At 51.0% G+C, this 18,677-nt stretch overlaps 1 protein-coding gene across 11 annotated transcripts in view; it reads right to left on the minus strand.

The window, feature by feature from the left end:
* Window positions 1–4,958: 4,958 nt before the first annotated feature.
* The window catches only part of Atp6v0a1 (ATPase H+ transporting V0 subunit a1), a 55,309-nt gene continuing 41,590 nt past the window's right edge, over window positions 4,959–18,677 (minus strand). For all 11 annotated transcript variants that reach the window (XM_021177832.3, XM_029483304.2, XM_029483301.2 and 8 more), the window contains 3 exons: window positions 13,720–13,837; window positions 13,259–13,430; window positions 4,959–6,349 (listed from right to left, as the gene is read on the minus strand). In XM_021177832.3, coding sequence (XP_021033491.1) covers window positions 6,256–6,349; window positions 13,259–13,430; window positions 13,720–13,837 — 384 coding nt within the window. In that variant the 3' untranslated portion in view covers window positions 4,959–6,255. The remainder of the gene's footprint in view (window positions 6,350–13,258; window positions 13,431–13,719; window positions 13,838–18,677) is intronic.

Genomic DNA, 18,677 nt, shown 5'->3' on the forward strand with positions numbered 1-18,677 from the left:
CCACACATGCCTGCGAGGCCAGAAAAGGGCTACAGATCCTCTGGGACCTGAATTACAGAGGCTTGTGAGGCACCATGTGGGTGCCAGGAATAGATTCCAGGTTCTCTGGAAGGTGAGCAGCCAGTGCTCTTAAATATTAAACCATCTCTTCTTTAGTCACTCCACTCCCACATCTTTTTTTGAGACAAGGTGTCACCGAGCAGCTCTGGATACAACTGAGTTCACTGTGTACAGGCTGGCCTTGATTCCACAGAGCTCTGCTTCCCAAGTGTTGGGATTGAGAGCATGTGTCACTAGCTGGGCAGCGGCGGTGGTCGCCCTTAATACCAGCACTCAAGAGGCAGAGGCAGGTGGATCTCTGAGATCCAGGCCAGCCAGAGCAAGTTCCAGGACAGCAAGGAGTACCCAGTGAAACCCTGTCTCGAAAAACAAAATAAAAACCAAAAACCAAAAAGTGTGCCATGAGGTTTTGTTGCTGTTGGTTTTGCCTTTGTTTGTTTCTTCTTTTCTTTCTTTTTTTCTTTTTCTTTTTCTTTTTCTTTTTCTTTTTCTTTTTCTTTTTCTTTTTCTTTTTCTTTTTCTTTTTCTTTTTCTTTTTCTTTTTCTTTTTCTTTTTCTTTTTCTTTTTCTTTTTCTTTTTCTTTTTCCTTTTTTGATCTCATTAAATAGACCCGCTTGCCTGGAAGTTTCTATGTAGATGAAGCTGACCTTAAATTTGCTAGTTCTCTGGCCACTGCTTCCTGGGTGCTGGCATGGACACAACTCACTTTCACCATCTGCCTTGAGTACCTTTTGAGCCTTCTAGTGTGTGACAGCTGTTACCACTTGTACTGGCTATTTTTGTGTCAACTTGACACAGCTGGAGTTATCACAGAGAAAGGAGCTTCAGTTGAGGAAATGCCTCCATGAGATCCAGCTGTAAGGCATTTTCTCAATTAGTGATCAAGGGGGAAAGGCCCCTTGTGGGTGGGACCATCCCTGGGCTGGTAGTCTTGGGTTCTGTAAGAGAGTAGGCTGAGCAAACCAGAGTAGGCAAGCCAGTAAAGAACATCCCTCCATGGCCTCTGCATCAGCTCCTGTTTTCTGACCTGCTTGAGTTCCAGTCCTGACTTCCTTTGGTGATGAACAGCAGTATGGAAGTGTAAGCCGAATAAACCCTTTCCTCCCCAACTTGCTTCTTGGTCATGATGTTTGTGCAGGAATAGAGACCCTGACTAAGACACCACTCTTTCACTAATGTGTTAAGTAAGCTGGCTGGGTCTCAGCTTGTTCTCCAGCTCTGGTTTGTTGTTGTTGTTTGGTTTTGTCTCTGACCATCCTGTCCCTCTGCCTTTGCACTCCAGAACAATCCCAGAATTCTTTCTGCCCTGCCCTGAAAAGCCTGCTACAACTTTAATTAACCATTTGGTGTCAAGAATGAGACGTTCTTTCCCTGTGTGACCACCAGGGGGCAGCCTACAACCAGCACATGATTTGGGCAGGCTGGGCGCTGCCCCTGCAGGTGGGTCATTGCTTCCAGGAGACCTGTGGCTGCCATTTCTAAAGTTTGTTCCAGGATCTCAGGAAGGCGTCTGGAAATTGTAGAGAAAAAAGAACACGCCCCTTAGAAACAGGCCTAACGGAGCCTGCTCCTCACCCCTAACTTTCCACATATTCCAGCCCAGATCATCCCATCTTCAGCGGGCTGGAGGAAACCGGAAGCTTCTGGATTCTGAGAACTCAGCCTCGCTAAGCCACTCTGATCAGCCTCACTGAGGAGCCATTTCTTTCCGAGGAAGTCTTAGCCGTCTCCCTTTTCTTCCTTGATTCAGATTCTAAACTGCGGTGGTTTGAATAAGAAATGGCTCCCATAGGCTCATGGATTACAATGCCTGGTCCCAGATTAGTGTTATTGTTTAGGGGAGGTTAGAGAACGAGAACGTGTAGGGCAGTGCTTTCTCAACCTGTGGGTCGCGACCCCTTGGGGTTGTCAACTGATTCCTTCACAGGGGTCACCTAAGACCACTGGGAAACACAGATATTTATATTACAATCCATAACAATAGCAAAATGACAGTTATGGAGCAATAAAACTATGGTGGTGGTTGGGGGGTCACCACAACATGACGTTGCCATGACAGCCCCTGCCAGGAGGTTGATAAGAGTATATTACAGTCTCACTCCACTTTAGTTTGCCCTCTTTGCTTCCGGTTATGGTCAAACATAGGTTCTGGCTGCCTGCTGCCTCGCCTCCCACCATTATAGACCCTCCCTTGGGAATGTAGCCAGAGCAAACTTTTCTGTACGTTGATTTTAGCCAGGGTGGGTATACAGCAGTTAGAGAGATAACTAAGACTTAAACTAACAAGTATTCCAGGTGTATACTTTAGCCAGGCACAGTGGGGCATGCCTATGCATCTTAGTGAGTTCAGAGCTAACCAGGGATTCTATAAAACTCTGTCTCAAGCGTGCCAGAGAGGGAGGCTCAAATAAGGCAGAGAGCAACAGAGGAAGAGATCCAGTGTTGACCTCTGGACTCAGTGTGTACCCACACTCTCACGTGAACACATTACCCCCTCCCCCATGGGGTGGGGGATAAAGGCCCGTGCCACCACCATTCTGATGTGTCTTCCTCTCTCCTTTTCTCCTCTCTCTCTCTCTCTCTCCCTCCCTCCCTCTCCTTTTTCTTCATTTTCCAGTCCTGCAGGGTTGAAACAGACAGGGTTTCTTTGTGTAGCCCTGGCTGTCCTGGAACTGGCTCTGTAGATTAGGCTGGCCTCGAACTCACAGAGACCTAGATCTGCCTACTTCTGCCTCCTGAGTGCTGGCACTAAAGGCCGTGCCTGCCTCTGTTTTCCTTTTTAAAAAGAGCATATTGAAAGAAAAATTCAGAGAGAGCTCTAGGCTTTATTCTAAATTTTAACATATTTTGATGATCATCATTGTGTATGATGGGGTGTGGGGTGGGTGGGGTGGGTGGGTGGTGGAGGTCAGAAGCAGCTCTGTGGAGTTAATCCTCTCCTTTCAACTTTACTTGGCTCTGGGACTCTCATGGGTCATTAGGCTTTTGTGGCGAGCACTTTTACCTGCTAAGCCATTGTGCCACATTAAAAAAAAAAATTTTTTTTTTTGACCATGTCTCATGCAGCCCAAGTTGGCTTCAAACTCACTGTGCCACCAAGGGTGAGGATGACCTTCAACACTATTCCTTCTGGCTTCAACTCCAAGTTCCGGGAACTACAGGCATGGGGGTGTGGGGGGCACCCCTTTTCTTTTTTAAAGAAAGGGAAGGAAAGCAACCTCCTATCTTTACACAGAGCCCATCTTCTGTGGGGAGGGGTGTGTGAGCCGGAGGAGCAGTGAGCAGGTCCTGCAGCGGCGTCCCCTTTGCCCAGACACACATTCCTTGGAGATGGCTGGGTATCTCGGATCCTTCCCCAATCCCCAGTCTTTGGAGGCCTTTCACCCTTTCCTTGAACGGCACAGCTCAGACCACCTGGGTATCTGCCTGTGACCTTTTCTCTATCTTTCTCTATCTCCAGGCGCTTCGGTTCTGACCTTCAATCACAAAAGCTTACCAAAACTTTGAAGGCCAACATCTGCGTTTTTATCTTGTTGCTCACATGTGAGACTCATTGCCTAGCTTGAAGGCCTCTTAAGTTTTATAGCATTAACTCTTCCATTTAAGTCTATGATCCACTTTTAATTTTTTTATTAATTTAATTTTATTAAGTTTATTTTCATTTCTTTATCTGTGGCTGATAAGACATGACGTAGTTATACAGCATGCGCTGGCTTTACACTCAGAAGCCTTCTGTTCCAGGCCCTTGAGTCTTGGGCTCCCAGGCCCAGGCCTGGTGTTTGAGGTTTTTTTTCCGTTATGGTTAGGGAGCAATCCAAATGTGTTCTCCCTGCAGGTGAACACTCAGTTGTATTAGCTCCAGTTACTGAAAACAAAGGGGTTTTTGTTGTGTTGTTTTGGAAACCAGGTCTCATGTAGTTCAGGCTGGCCTTGAACTCCCAATCCTGTATCCACTCCCAGAGAGCCGGGACTGCAGACATATAGTGTCAGGCTCTGTTCTCTCTGCGGAGAATTACTGTGGTCTCTTTGTCTAATCTTGGTTGACTGTAAATTAGCATTTGATCCTGGATTCTTGACTCTGTCATTCTAGTTAGTCCTCCCTGAGAGCAAGAGGATCAGGGTTTTCTTTGGGGCTTTCATTTAAAGATGGAGTCGGGGAGCACTGCTCCAGGGGAGGTGACCTGTTGGTTGGGAGAGAGGGGTATAGGCTAGGGTGGACTAAGAAGATGGAATGAACAGGATGTCCCAGCTCTTCTCCCTGTTCTCATGAGAAGCAGGTGTTACATTCCTGTGCCATAAACCAACCCTGTGTGTGTGTGTGTGTGTGTGTGTGTGTGTGTGTGTGTGTGTAGGGGGCAGGGCAGAGAAAGAATGTGTACGTCTCAGAGACGGGAAGTGGCCTCCCCACCCAGCCTTCTCCCCGCATAGTCTACTGGTTCTCTGGCCCTTAGCTTGCCTACTTCAGCACATCACATTCTCCAGCTGCCCTGAGGAGCCTGCCAAGCCTCCACTTATACCGAGGCCAAAGGCTTTAGGGCTCAAAATAGCCAGGCCATGGAGGGCTGGAGAATGCACTTGGAGAGAAGTCGGGGCAGACACCCAGGCCCCCTTCTCTGCTTGGGATACACAGGGAAGGGAAGGGAGATAGAGACTGCCCAAGCGATGCAAACTTGGCTCAGGGCAGTGGGAAGGCGCCTGGGCAACTTGAGATAAGGTGCTAATTTCACAGACTCACGGCCCAGCCAGGGCTAGGGCGACTGTGGCCTCAGATCAGGAAGAAAAGCAGAAAGGCTGGCAGGCAGGAGGAAGTGGGTGTGAGCACCAGATGGACTCGGGAGGGCAGAGCTAGAGTGACAGCCTCCCCGCACCCCCATACACACACACTCAGACAGGCAGCTTTTCTGAGAGTCAAACACACTTTATTCTGGATAAGATGTCTGGACAGAAGGCCTTGGGCAGGGTCCCCACAAAGAGCTCTGCTGCAGGCCTCTCTGCAAACAGAGCAAAGATCACGTAACCGGGCACAAAAGGACAGAGGGGTTCAGAACAAGGTCACCATGGGTCGGTCCTGCCTGGGCGAGTGTGGGGGTAGTTCTCATGAGCACCTGGGTTGGGGGTGGGGAGGGGCCTTGCTGATTTAGTGTCACCTTCAAAGGGAAGGCAGTGAGTGAATTGCAGGAGTCAGCACATGATTAGAAGGGTCTGAGATCCACAGTACATGAGGTAGACGGCGAGGGCTTGGCAGGCCTGGGCAAGCGCTCCCATACCTGCGCTGGCAGCCCAACAGTCACCTCCGCTTAGCAAATTGTAAATGACCTTCCCTGCCCAGGACACCACTCCTGAAACCTGGGGTCAGTGCGGGGCTTGGGGAGGGAGTCTCAGTGGGCAGATCGAGGCAGGCCTGCCAGCAGAACCAACCTTACTGACCACAGCCTCAGGATATCATGATCAGGGTGCAGAAGGGCTCAGGGATATGCCAATTCTAACTTCTGCCTTGGGGTGTAGTGTTGGGCAAGGCCCATTCACCTACAGACTGGGTGGAGGGACTCTAAGATCCAGAAGCCCAGTGCTGCAAGTCGGTGAGACCCTCCCAGTCCCAGGGATACTATGCTTCCCAAGAGGGCTTGGGGAGGGGAGCTTAGGAGGGTGGTGTTTATCCTGGGACCTTTGGGATGGCCCGGGTGGGGCCAGCCGAATTTCCTGGATACTAACTGGAGAGGGCTGGGCAGGGGATGACAGCAGCATCTTCCTGACTGTCCCTGCTAATGGAGTGGGATATGTTTCATAAACAGTGTCCCCCTGTAGGAGAGAACCAATTACCACCCTCCTCCAAGGTGTGACCAAGAACTCCCGGACTGAAGAGGGATCCCTTGCATCCTGAGGGCTCTGTGCCCCGATGTGGCTGTGCAGGTTGGCTCACCAGCAGGGCTGTCTGTCTGGGGGGGCCAAGGGGCCAAGCCGGTGCCATGGGAATGGGTGAGTTTCAGGCACAGTCATTCAGCTCTCAATCCAAAGTCTTGAGAGACTGAGGCAAGGCCAGCACTACCTAAGTGAGTCACAGCGGGGACAAGGGGTTGCAGGGCAACACAAAGGTCCAGGCATCCAGGGATCACAACCAGCAGGCAAGAGAGACACAGCCGATCACGGTGGAGGCGGGCAGGGGAGCTGCTCTGGGAATGTGCCCTGCCTCGGACTCACTCATCAAACTTCCCTTCCCGAATGTGCTCAAAGGAGAAGGGGAGGAACTTGAAGCCAGTCCCAGTGTAGAATTTGTTCTGGAACTCCACCCTGCAATGCAGAAGAGCACAGAAGAGCACAGCTGTCATTTCACAGGGAAAATGAAACAGGGCTGAGTGTGGTGGCCCACAGTTCAACCCTGGGGGACAGAGGCAGGTGGATCGGTGGCCAGCCAGGGTGACATTGTGAGACCCCATCAAAAATAAAAATAAAATAAAATAAGGAGGATAAATGGCTCCGTGGTTAGAGTACAGGCTGCTCTTGCAGAGGACCTGAGTTTCCAGCAGCCACGTGACTGCTCACAACTGCCTGTAACTCCAGCTCCTAGAGACCTGACACCCTCATCTAGTCTCCACGCCCCCACTCAGACACATAAATAAAACAATGAGATGGCTCAGTGGTTAAGAGCGCTGACTGCTTTCTTCCAGGGGACCCAGGTTCAAATCCCAGCACCCACAAAGCAGCCCTGAACCGCTGGCTCAAACCACCCACTTGCTCCAGCTTCCAGAATAGCTGTCACTAGAGGGGATGCCACCATGCCCGACGCAGCAACCTTCCTCAGACTTCCTCCATTCCCTCCAACTCTGCCGTCCTGGGTGAACTTGGCTTGCAACTCATTGCCCAGGAGCTACTTTAACGAACTCATTTTAGCTTATGCTGTATGTATATGGGATTTGTCTGTGGGCACATGTGTGCCGCAGCATGTGTGTGGGTCAGAGGACAGCTCTGTGGAGTTGCTTCTCTCTCTCTGCCTCTCCCACCTTGTGCAGGATGGTTTATGTCAACTTGACACACACTAGACTCGGCTGAGAGATGAAAATCTCAACTGAGAAAATGCCTGCATAACACTGGGCTGTGGCCAAATCTGTAGGGCATTATCTTAATTAGTGATTGATGGGGGAGGGTCCAGCCTACTGCGGGCTGGTGGTCCTGGGTTCTATAAGAGAGCAGGCTGAGCAAGCCATGAGGAGCAAGCCAGTAAGCTGCACCCAGTCATGGCCTCTGCATCAGCTCCTGCCTCCAGGTTCCTGCCCTGCTTGAGTTCCTGTCCTGACTTCCTCCAATGATGAACAGTGCTGTGGAGGTGTGAGCTGAATCAGCCCTCTCCTCCCCATAGAGCTGAGGTCAGGCTGTTTCAGCACAGCAGAAGCAATACTAATCCCGAGACGCTGCACCTTTGCGAGGCCTCAGGAAACTAAACTCAGGTCACTGGACTTTCGAGGTAAGCACTTACTCACTGGGCTAGCTCCCTGACCTCTGTTTTTATTTATCTTTTAAATTAAAAATAATATTTTGGGGGCTGAGGGGATGACTCAATGGTTAAGAGCACTGACTGCTCTTCCAGAGGTCCTGAGTTCAATGCCCAGCAACCACATGGTGGCTCAGAACCATCCGTAATGGGATCTGGTGTGTCTGAAGACAGCAACAGTGTGCTCACAAATATAAAATAAATAAATCTTAAAAAGAAATAACATTTCAAATTTATTACGAGGGGAGGTCAGAGGTCAAGCTGTGTGGCACTGGTCCCCTTTTCTCCCTTTCTGTGGCTGCACCTTTCCCACAGGCCCACCATGCCACCTCCTCAGAGTCCAGGCCCACCCTCAGCAAGTCGGCAGGAGGGGATACCTGGATAAGTCTGTCTGTCCTAACATCTCATTTTCTCTGTCCTCTTGTGTTTGTGCTAAAGGCTGCAGCAGCCCAGAAAGCACAGTGGAAAGCCGGGGGGTGGGGGTGGGGGTGGGGGTGGGGGTGGGGAGAACAGGGATTCTTCTCAAAGCAAAATTTTCTCCAACCACAAAAACATCTGAGAAAGAATTCTTCTCTAGAGACTAAAAGGGAAAACAGGGCCTTAACTGTCTTCTCAAACAGATCGGCAGCCATCCCTGCTGGGCTTTGGGACCTTTTCCTACTCAGAGGGGCAGGAAAACATCAGGGCTGCCTGCCTGCTTCCTCCCGCACACTCCCCTGGATGGTAGCCCAGCAGCCAAATCACCACCAAATATGGGCAGAAACATGCACACATGATTCAGAGCAAAAGGCCGAGCAGTGATGGAGCATAGTTTCCACTCGGGACCGTGTGACTCTTGCAAGAACATACGGGGATGGGACTGTGGTGGGCTCCAGGGGACAGGTGACAGACACTTCAAGGCCTCGAGACTAACCCAGTTCAACTTTAGTTATCAACTAGACAATGGTGGGCAAGAGGTGGCCAGACACCCCTTCAGTTCCAGGGTGCCTGCCTGAGGACTGAGTGTCAGAGCTACGGGCTGTGCCTGTTGGGAGAAGTGGGGGGAAGCGCAGAACTGATCGTAGGGTGCCCACTCCCACATTCTACATGGGCAGGGCCCAGGCCCCAGGGAAAATGGAAGCCAGCAATGGAGCTCTGAGCTAACAGGAGCTGCAAGATTCCAGGGTCAGGGCCCAGAGTTGCATTGCAGTGCTGGCTTCTAAGCCCTTTTTTTTTTTTTTAAAGATTTATTTATTTATTATATGTAAGTACACTGTAGCTGTCTTCAGACACTCCAGAAGAGGGTGCCAGATCTCGTTATGGATGGTTGTGAGTCACCGTGTGGTTGCTGGGATTTGAACTCTGGACCTTCAGAAGAGCAGTCGGGTGCTCTTACTCACCGGCCCCCCCCTTTTTTTTTTTTTATGACAGGGTTTCTCTGTGTAGCCCTGGCTGTCCTGGAACTCACTCTGTAGACCAGGCTGGCCTCGAACACTGAAATCCACCTGCCTCTGCCTCCCGAGTGCTGGGATTAAAGGGGTGTGCCATCACTGCCCAGCTTCTAAGCCCTTCTTAAGTCCTAGCACAGAGCTGGCTCTGGAGGAGAGTGGCTAGCCTCCTGATCTCTCGCTCCCACGGGGTTTGAGTAGGCCTCATTCACGTGTAGCATGGGTATTTCCGAACAACGGAACAAAAGATGTGCTTCTCTCTTTATTCTATCCTCTTTAGCCCAAGCGTGCCATCACGGGTCCCCTCTCCTGCCTCCAGGTCTAAGGACACATTCGGAACTCGGACTCCCTGGCTGGCCGATGGCAAAGTCAGACAATTCTCATTTCCAAACAGGGCAAATGGAGCCTGAATTTTCCTTGGAGGATTAAGGGGTCCTAGCCTGGTCAGCAAAAGCCCTGCTTGCCTATGTTTGGCTTGAGCCATAAAAGCTCTGCTGTGTGGGCTCACAGACAAGGTCCCTCTGGTGCAAGGCTTCCCACGAGCAGGAGCTCAGGGCAGTCCTAACCAGGAACATCTTGGATATTTTACATTTTCTGTTTTTTCCACAGTGTTTATGATGTGCGCGCGCGCGCGCGCGCACACACACACACACACACACACACACACACACACACACACACGAGGCCAGCCAGCATCTTGGGGTTATGTAGAGGTCAAATCTGACTTTACCTCCCACCCAGAGAGTCCACACCTCAAGCTCCAAGTACAGAGATGGAAAACAATTTGCCTCTGGTCACCCCACCCTCTTCCCCCAGCCAGGGAAATGTGTGCTTCCTGAGAAAGTACAGATCTGAGGCTGCTTTGTGGGGTGAGAGGTGCTGACCCCTGCAAGCTCTTCTGTTGTTCAGCTCTAGTGAAATGAACCTCCCACTCAAGGGTATCAGGAGGGCAAACAGACTTCTCTGACACCTCTGCCAGCTTCAACTCCTGCAAAGGCTCTCCAGTCAGCCATGGGGGTCGGGGTGGGGCTGAGGATATTGCCTGCTCCTGCCATGGTCCCAGGGACCTCTTTTCAGGGATGGATGAAGGAGGAAGGGATTGTGGGGCCTCTTCCCTTGCTGGTGGGGTGCGGTGGAGGGAGCAGCTTTGGAAGAGGCCTAGAGCGGCTGCTTCTCGGGCTCTGCCTCCAGGGTTTACATTGTCTGATGGCTTGGACCCCTGGCAGTGCTGTCAGCCTGCGACTATCTTCCCAGGATCACCGCCCCGCCCCACACCGTTTCTCAGGCCTACTCCCAGTTCTGTTTCATTAACCAGCATGGACACATATGGACTTCTGTCTCATGACAGCAGTCTTATGTTTCATCCTGATGGCTGGTTACAGCCAGATTCCTGCTTCCTGTCTAGTTATGGTGAGCATGAATACCAAGTGCATTCTACGTGGTAGGTGGGAAGAGGCACAACCCAAAAGGAAACTATATCTTCAAATGTCACTGACTTTATGACTTTCACAAATCTCAGACTAGTGGCTTGTGCTATCAAATCAAATCAAATCAAACTTAATTTAAGTGTTTTTCTTCTCAATCCCACCACAGAAACTCAGAACTTGTGTATCAGGGAAATGCCAAGAGACTGTGTGAGGCATGAAGGTGCTTGTGTCTGGTGCCAGGAATCAGAAGCACTATCCCTGGACCATTTTGGCAAGCACCAGCTAGCTGTTCCATCTCACCAAAGGGCTAGCACCTGCTCAGCTCCTTCTAGGTCTTGATATACTTCTGAATTTGGCCAGTAGAGGGCGCCCAAGCACCAATTAAACTTGGTGGTGCCCGTCTCAGCAGCCACCCATCCCTCCAAAGCCAGGGTTTTGAAAGGTGCAGGAGGCTTCCTACGATTCTCCTCTTCTACTCAATACTTACACTGCCATACAGACAAACAACATGAGACGCATACTACAAGCCTGTGCTCGCAGACTATGCATTAGGGCATTCAGATGCCAGCAAGCGCCTCCCATCCTCTAACCAGCCTAAGAAGTTTGTTTATGGGGCACACGCAGCCAGGTCTCTCTGTAGGGCAGTGTACTTTCAGCCATGGTCTATTATGGTGTGTCAGGCCATGTAGCGGACACTTAGCGTGTATATTATTTTCTGTTTCTCACAGTAACTTTGCCACATGGCTATCGTCGTCTCTCTCCACACGAGACCAAGTCATGTTCAGAGAGCTCAGGATCAGCTGACAGTGAGGTCAGTTTGTCTCAGAAGCCTACTTCACCACTACGCCTCCATGTTCCTTTAGGAGAGTGGAGGAAGGCACACGGTCACTTAAAGGCCAAAGGTAAGCCTGCAATCATGGACGTTCTGGCAATAAAACATAGCACCCCAAACTGCCTCAGCTCCTGATAAACGTGAGACCCAGGGCCAGGCAACCTCCTCAGAACAGGGCGCCCCTGCCTTGTTGGTCTGCCTGATGGTTCTGATCCAAGCTTCATGGCTCCTCACCGTGCCCAGCATAGGAGGCAACCAGGCTTTCACACAGGCAGGAACTAATGAGAGGTAGGCGCTCTCTCCTCAGATCAGCTCTGGAGACACAGATGGGAACACGAAAGCAAAGGGGGTCAAGAGGACAAGAAAAAGTGAGTCACAGGGCGGGGGGCTGGTTACACAGACACTCCCTACTGGAGTGGCTGGGGTGGTATGCTTGCAGAGTGGAGCGTGCTGGCTGAAGAGAGGGTGCCAAGCCAGCAGCTGAAAGCACGCAGCACTCCCAGCCTCCCAGGCTTACAGTAAACAAACCACTGGGTGCAGAGGAGCCAGGAGGAGAGGGCCGGCTCAGAGAGGGCCAGATTGAGACAGCAGCTTTTGCTGACATAGCAGCACAGGCCTTCTAAAGCAGCTACGGAGGGAGGACTACAGCCCGCCCCTAACGTGCAGCAAGTCTCCCCATAGCCTGGTACAGCCAGGCGCAGGATCTTAAACTTGCAATGCAAGCCAGGAGAGGAAGATGAGGGTCACAGAGGCGAGGCTTCTAGGGTCAGGGCTGTGCAAAGCCCTCCTGGAACCAGAGATCACCCACACCACCTCAGCCAGGGCTTTCTGAGTTTGTGACCCCTTCACAGTGTGGGGTCAACTAGAGCTTTCCAGGAAGCTGGGATTAACCCTTTCCTGAAATGGGGAACACAGCACAAAGGGGTAAATGTAGCCCCAAAGAGGCAGAGTCTGAGGCAGGGCTGCTAGCAAAACAGGCTTCCTGGCCTTTAGGAGAACTACGGTTCAGGCACATTTAAGAAATATTCATACAAAAATTATATTCACTATTTATCTGAAACTCAATCTAACTGAACATCCTGTATTACTAAAGAATTCTTAAATTACAGTTGCGTGTGTGTGTGTGTGTATGTGTGTGTGTGTGTGTGTGTCTGGGGTATAAGTTACACATCTGAAGGCCAGTGGACAACTTGCAAAGGTTGGCTCTCTCCTTCCATCATGTGGTTCCAAGGGATCAAACTCGGGTTGTCAGACTTGATGGCAAATGCTTTAACTGGGCCACATCACTAGACTTCTCTTGTATTGGTATTTGCTAGGCCTAGCAACCCTCTTTTGAACTCACAGTCACAGCCCAGCCTCTAGCTCCTCTGTTCCTGAGCCATTTCTCCATATAGAGTCCCTAAGGGTCACATGGTACATTAGCGAACACACACCACGGCCCTACACACACACACACACACACACACACACACACACACACACACACACCATCTTTGGAAAAGTTGCTTTAGTATAGCTAGCATCCCACCAAGGCAGCAAGGGGTCCAGTCTAGTGCTCTAAAGACAGGAGTCACAGGCCAGAACAAAACAGAAACACCCCCACACAAAATGAACTCCTAGCGGTGCAGGGTAGTTTTTGCCTATAATCCTAACACTTGAAAAGTTGAAGCAAGAGAATTGTGAGTTCAAGGCCAGCCTAGCTATACAGTGAGACCCTGTTTAAACATCAAACAAACAAACAAACAAACAATAATAAAACAAGACCCATTACCACAACTCCCTCTCCACTCTATAAGCACAATTGGAAGCACTGAGGAATACTGAAGCAAGGAGCAGGCCCTTTCCCGGAAGCCATGAAAAGATGAGCTGGGCTTTCCTGTGGCCCTTTCCTGTGCCAGGAAAGTGGGGGAGGGATGTGCGATGAGAACTGGAGGAGGGACAGATTTCTGGTGCCAAGCAAGAGGACTGTCTACTCTTTGTGAGCAAAGGCGTGGCCTGCCCCACCCCTGGTCCCCTGCCACTCACCAGTGTAACCGCAGCGCGTGGAGGAAGGCCGAGAGGCCCTCCATGATCAGCAGGATAGCCACAGTCAGCGTGGCAAAGGCGGCAAAGATGAAAAACAGCCCTAGCCCCCCGGCCAAACTCCGGACGTGCAGGCCAATGTGGATCACCATGGTCCAAAGTACTTCAGAGAGCTCTGGGGGTGGGGAGACACAAGGTGCAACTGAGTTTAGCAAAAGGGAGCCTGGCGGTTTGCTCTTCCCCCATTTCTGTGCTGAGTTCCTTGAGCCCTGTGTTCCTGACCGCTTTGGGCAAGATCACTATAAACAGCTAACTTGAGAAAGAGCTGATGACATGATCGATTTGCTCATTCTTGGAGACAGGAGCTGGATGGATTCGAGAACCATCATGTGTTTCTGTGCTGAAGAAGGCCCCACCACTCTAAGGGCGTTCCCAGAGGAGGGGACTGGAGAGAGCACACTCACGTGCGTGGGCCAGGCTGAGGGCCCAGAGCCGCAGGTACGACGCGGTGTTGGAGATACAACCCAAGCAGTACTCAATGGTGTGGATGGCCTGGTGGACCATGGTGTCACCAAAGTCAAACTGGCATGGGAAGAAAACCACAGAGGAGATGATCAGGCGAGAAGGGGAGTGCGCAGGAGTTGAGTGGTCCCCGGAGCCCATGCCAGGGCAGAGATTACACTTCTCATAGCTGACCTCTCACCTGTAGAGAGGGCTGAGTACTGGCGTTGACTATGAGTGGTGATCTCAGCAATGACTTCCCCAGAAATCCTTCCTGGCCTGGCTTCCAACTGGGGCACCCTAATTCCTATCAATACGCTATACTGTATCCTTTTTTTTTTTAAAGACAGAATTTCACTATGTAGTTTCAGGTTGATCTTGAACTTGGAACCTTAACTCCTTGGCCTCTCTTGTGCTGGCTTCACAGTGTGGACCATTGCATCAGGAAATGTCTAGCTTTTGGTTTTGTTTTAGAGACAGGGTTTCTCTGTGTGGCCCTGGCTATCCTGAAACTCACTCTGTAGACCAGGCTGGCCACGAACTGGGATTAAAGGTGTGCACCACCACCACCCAGCTGCCTATCTGTGTGTGTGTATAAGAAGTTACAGGTAGTTGTGACCACCATGTTGGTGCTGGGAACGCACCTAGGTCCTCTGGCAGAGCAGCAATCTATTCAGCTGCAATGTGTATCTTTTTTTTTTTTTTTTTTCATACAGGGTCTCACTATATAGTCCCGGCTACCCTGGAACTCACCTTGTGGATCAGGCTGGCCTTGAACTCAGAGATCTGCCTGCCTCTGACTCCCGATTGCTGGCGTTAGTGGTGTGTACTACCATGCTCATCACACTGTCTCTGTCTCTGTCTCTCTCTTTTTTCAAAGACTTATTGCCCCTGCATGTATGTCTGGGCACCATGTGCATGCAGTACCTGCAGAGGCCAGTAGAAGGCACCAGAGCCTCTGGAATAGGCATTAAAAGACTGTGAACATTCATGTGGGTGCTGGGAATTGAACCAAGGTTCTTTGGAATAGCAGCCAGTGCTCTTGACCACTGAACTATCTCTCCAGGTCCACATTGTATATACTTTTGGGAGAGGGGGTTTGTTTGTTTGTTTCAAGTCCTGGTTTGTGTAGCTCCAACTGTCCTGTAGACCAGGCTGGCTTTGCACTCAGGAGCTCCATTTGCCTCTAAAGGTGTGAGCCACCACCTCTGCCATACTGTGTATCTTTTTTAATTTTTTAAATTTTTTTGCTTTTTTTCCAGACAGGGTTTCTCTGTGTATTCCTGGCTCTGTTGGAGTTTACTATGCAGACCAGGCTGGCCTTGATCTCACAGAGATCTAGATCTGTTTGTCTCTGCTTCCCGAGTGCTGGAATTAAAGAGCTGCACCACCACCTCCCAGCCACATTGTTTTCAACAATTTTCTCTCTCTCTGGTGGGCTCTGATCACCACCGTGGGGCATACTGAGTCTGTAAACACTGTACTATTATTATTTTTCCCCTTGCTGGGATTAAATACCCTGTCAAAAGCGACTTAAGGGAGACAGGGCTATTTGGCTCACAGTACCCAGTGCAGTCATCATGCTGGGGACTAAAGGCAACAGGCGCTTACAGCAGCTGGTGACATCACATCCATAGCCAAGAAGCAGAGGACACTGAACGAACGCATGTCTGCCTGCTTTCCCCTCTCTTCAGTGCAAGGGCCACGCCCAGGAATGGTGCCACCTGTTTTTAAACTATCTCACCTCAGTTAACTGAACTGCACTAACCCTCTCAGAGTCCTGGCTGGAGACTTACAGGTGACTCCAGATGTTGTCAAGTTGACAATTAACATCAACTGAGAGATCGTGGGGCCCTGCCAGTGGCCTGAGCCCGCTGATCCCCAACCCTACAGCGCAGCTCTGTGTACATTCTGCTGGGAATGTGGCAAGGCCAGACAGGAGTGCCCAAGTAGGAAGCTACTTGCACACCCAGCTCTGCAAGCCTCCTTACTTCCTCCTCCCAGTCTTCTGCGAGCTAGACAACTTCCTTCTCTGACTTCTGAGAAGATCACCAGGAGAAATTTTTGTCAAAAGTCCACAGATTGCCCACATGAAGAGCTAGTTGGGAAACACTGTAGGTGTGGCTGGCTTGGTGGCTCGCGCTGTTAATCCCAGCACTGAGCAGGAGGCTGAGGTGGGAGGGCTGTGAGGCTGAGGAGAGCCTGGACAGCACAGTAAGACCATGTCCCTAAAAATCTGTAACAAAACAAGGGTGTGGGGAGCCAGGGTACAGCTCAGCCGGGACGCTTGCCCTGCCTGGCCTGGGAGCTCAGGGTGTGGAAGAAGCTCACATTTAGGAGCAGTTTCTGAACTCACTATGTTCTAGGAAGGCTCCGGTGGAGAAACCAAAAAGTCCACCACGGATCAAGTCATACTTTTCTTCCTGGCATTGTCTCTCGGAGAGCAGCACAGCACCGCTGTCAGTCTTCGGGCTCCTGGGACTCCATCGGCTTCCCCTGGCCTCATGTCAGCGCCTGGTGTGTGCTATAATCTCTGTCCTGTATTAAGGGGCTGTGCTGGCAAGCCGTAAGGGTAGGGCCAGTAGGAAGAGGCGACATTTCCAGCAAGCTACCTTGGGAAATGCCTCATGTCCAGTCATCTCTGTCAAACCCTGTGAATTTTGGGACTTTTCTATTTTCAGGCCTCTTACTCTGAAAATGAGTGGCCCTTGTTGCCCCAAGCTACCTCAGTCCAGCAATGGGAACTGAGCCCTTTCCTATATCGGCTGCATGAACTAATGCAGAAGCAAGCCTGGAGCTCCAAGGCCTTTATTCCTGGGCGCAATGAAAGGATGGTGGTTTCAGTGTTTTCATCTCACTCAGCCCAAGTTTCTCTCATGTAAAAAGGAGAACCACAGTCAGGGTAGACTGTGTGGGGGAAAAGGTATTTCAATAAAAGGAACCAAGTGAAATGAGGGAGACCCAGATATGGCTGTGGCACCTGTGATTCCAGCACTTGAAAGGTAGATGCAGGAAGGTGAAGGGCTCAAGATCAGCCTTGGCTACATAGTGAGTTCTAGGCTAGCCTGGGCTACAGGAGACACTGTCTCCATGCCCTTCCTGGAGGAAAGGAAAGAAGGGGAAAACCTTCACTTCCACACAATACCCTTGCTTTTCCTTTTCCTTCCTCTCAGCTTCTTGGGAATGTTCTTTCTCAGGAGGGATGAGAATCCAGGGAGAAATACATCCCGCATTTGGAAGGAGTCGTCACTCGCCCAACACAAGCATGTCTGCTGTGACAGCCAGCCCCTCCCCGCCCTCCATCTGTGCTCTCCCTGGCCTGCTTGTTCTACGCCCTGGCTCTCACCTGTCATTCTCCAGAATGGCGGTGCCACAAGCTTCCAGACTCAATATCACTGATTGAAACACAGCGGTCTGTCCTCAGGTCCCGACAAGATTATGCCTGCTGTCCCATAGCCAAGCCAGGGCCTTCCCTTCCACCCCTCTTCCTCCACGTGAGTGACTTAATTCACTTTAAGCTATCCAGTCCTTCACTAAATCACATCACGCCGTAGGATGTCCTTGCCTCCGGTTGTGCCCCACCCCCACCCCCTGTACTCCATAGCGCTACCCACGGGACTTCAGCAGCAGGGCCCACACACCTCAGCTTCACTACTCTGAGATCCTTGTTGCCAAAATGAGGCTACAACTTCTGTCACTCTCTGCCGACCCTCCTCTCACGAGTCCCCAGCTCCCACATCAGCTCCAGCAAAGCTGGACCACTCCTGAGCATGGGCTGAGCTTGTGGGTCTGCCCTCTTCCTCTCTCCCTGCCTCTGCACACTCCTGCTCAGCCAGCCTCAGTCCAGGAGGAACCTAAGGGAATATGTTCCTGCTCTCTTTCCAATCCCCCCCAGTGCCTGTCAGGCGCCCTTCTGTACTCCCAAAGCATCCCGGGCACATAGCCACCATGGAGTCTGTCAGCAGACCAGCTCCCTACCTTGTCTGGACGATCTCTCCATTTCTATAGCATTACACAGTGCTTGACACACTGAGGGTGCGTGACGTGACTGGCAGATGGTGGGTGAGCGTGGATGAGTTGGTGGACACAGTGGGTGAGAAGACACAGTGGGGGAGGGGTCATTGACCCTTGTTGAATGGTTACAGCCTTCAAAGATTTCCCAGATATCAACGAGTCTGGGTCTAGTTTAGACCTGTGCTTCCTAAGGTGAGGACACAGTTGCCCTGCCTGGAATAAACATGTGTTTACATCGTGGGGAATTATAGAGGTTCACTGCACTGCTTTGCAAGACTCCTTTGTTTGAAATCATTACAAAAAATATCAGTTTTCTAAATTTGGCTGTGGGGAATCAATGCCGGAAAAAGACAAAATTATAACCCTGGCAGAAGCCAGGCAGAACTAACTTCCTTTGTGTGTTCGGTAACCGGAGAATGGGAAGACTCCACCGGGGTCCATCCTTTTAACTGTCCAACTCCCAGGGACATGGCTATCTGAGGGTACTGGCACTAGATAGCTGACTAGAACATTCTGCCAATGGGGAAGGCACTGGCACATGAGGTAGCCATTTGGAAAGCAGTATCGTAGGAGGTGGTGATACAGGCAGAGGGCCAGGCTCCTCAGCAACACGGGGTCCCATTCATTCCCTCCCCTCCCTCAGCCATGCCAGGCAGCTTAGCCAGCAACTCTGCACAGACACCTGGTCCGGGAGCAAAGGTGGTTGATGCAGGCAAGGAGGCCTCTCCAGCCATCAGGGAGACCAAGAGCTGCCTGTTTTGACACAGCACAACAAAGGTTTTCCCATGGTCATGCACTGCCCCGTGGAGAGACCGGGAGAGGGAAGGGAACGGTTCATAGGTACAGGGATGTTAGAGAGAAGTTTAGGGGAAAGACAAACAGTGCAGAAAGGTCATTTCAAACCTAT

The sequence above is a fragment of the Mus caroli genome, unplaced genomic scaffold (genome assembly GCF_978045245.1).
Source record: "Mus caroli unplaced genomic scaffold, Mus_caroli_1 scaffold_13, whole genome shotgun sequence".
Classification (NCBI taxonomy): domain Eukaryota; kingdom Metazoa; phylum Chordata; class Mammalia; order Rodentia; family Muridae; genus Mus; species Mus caroli.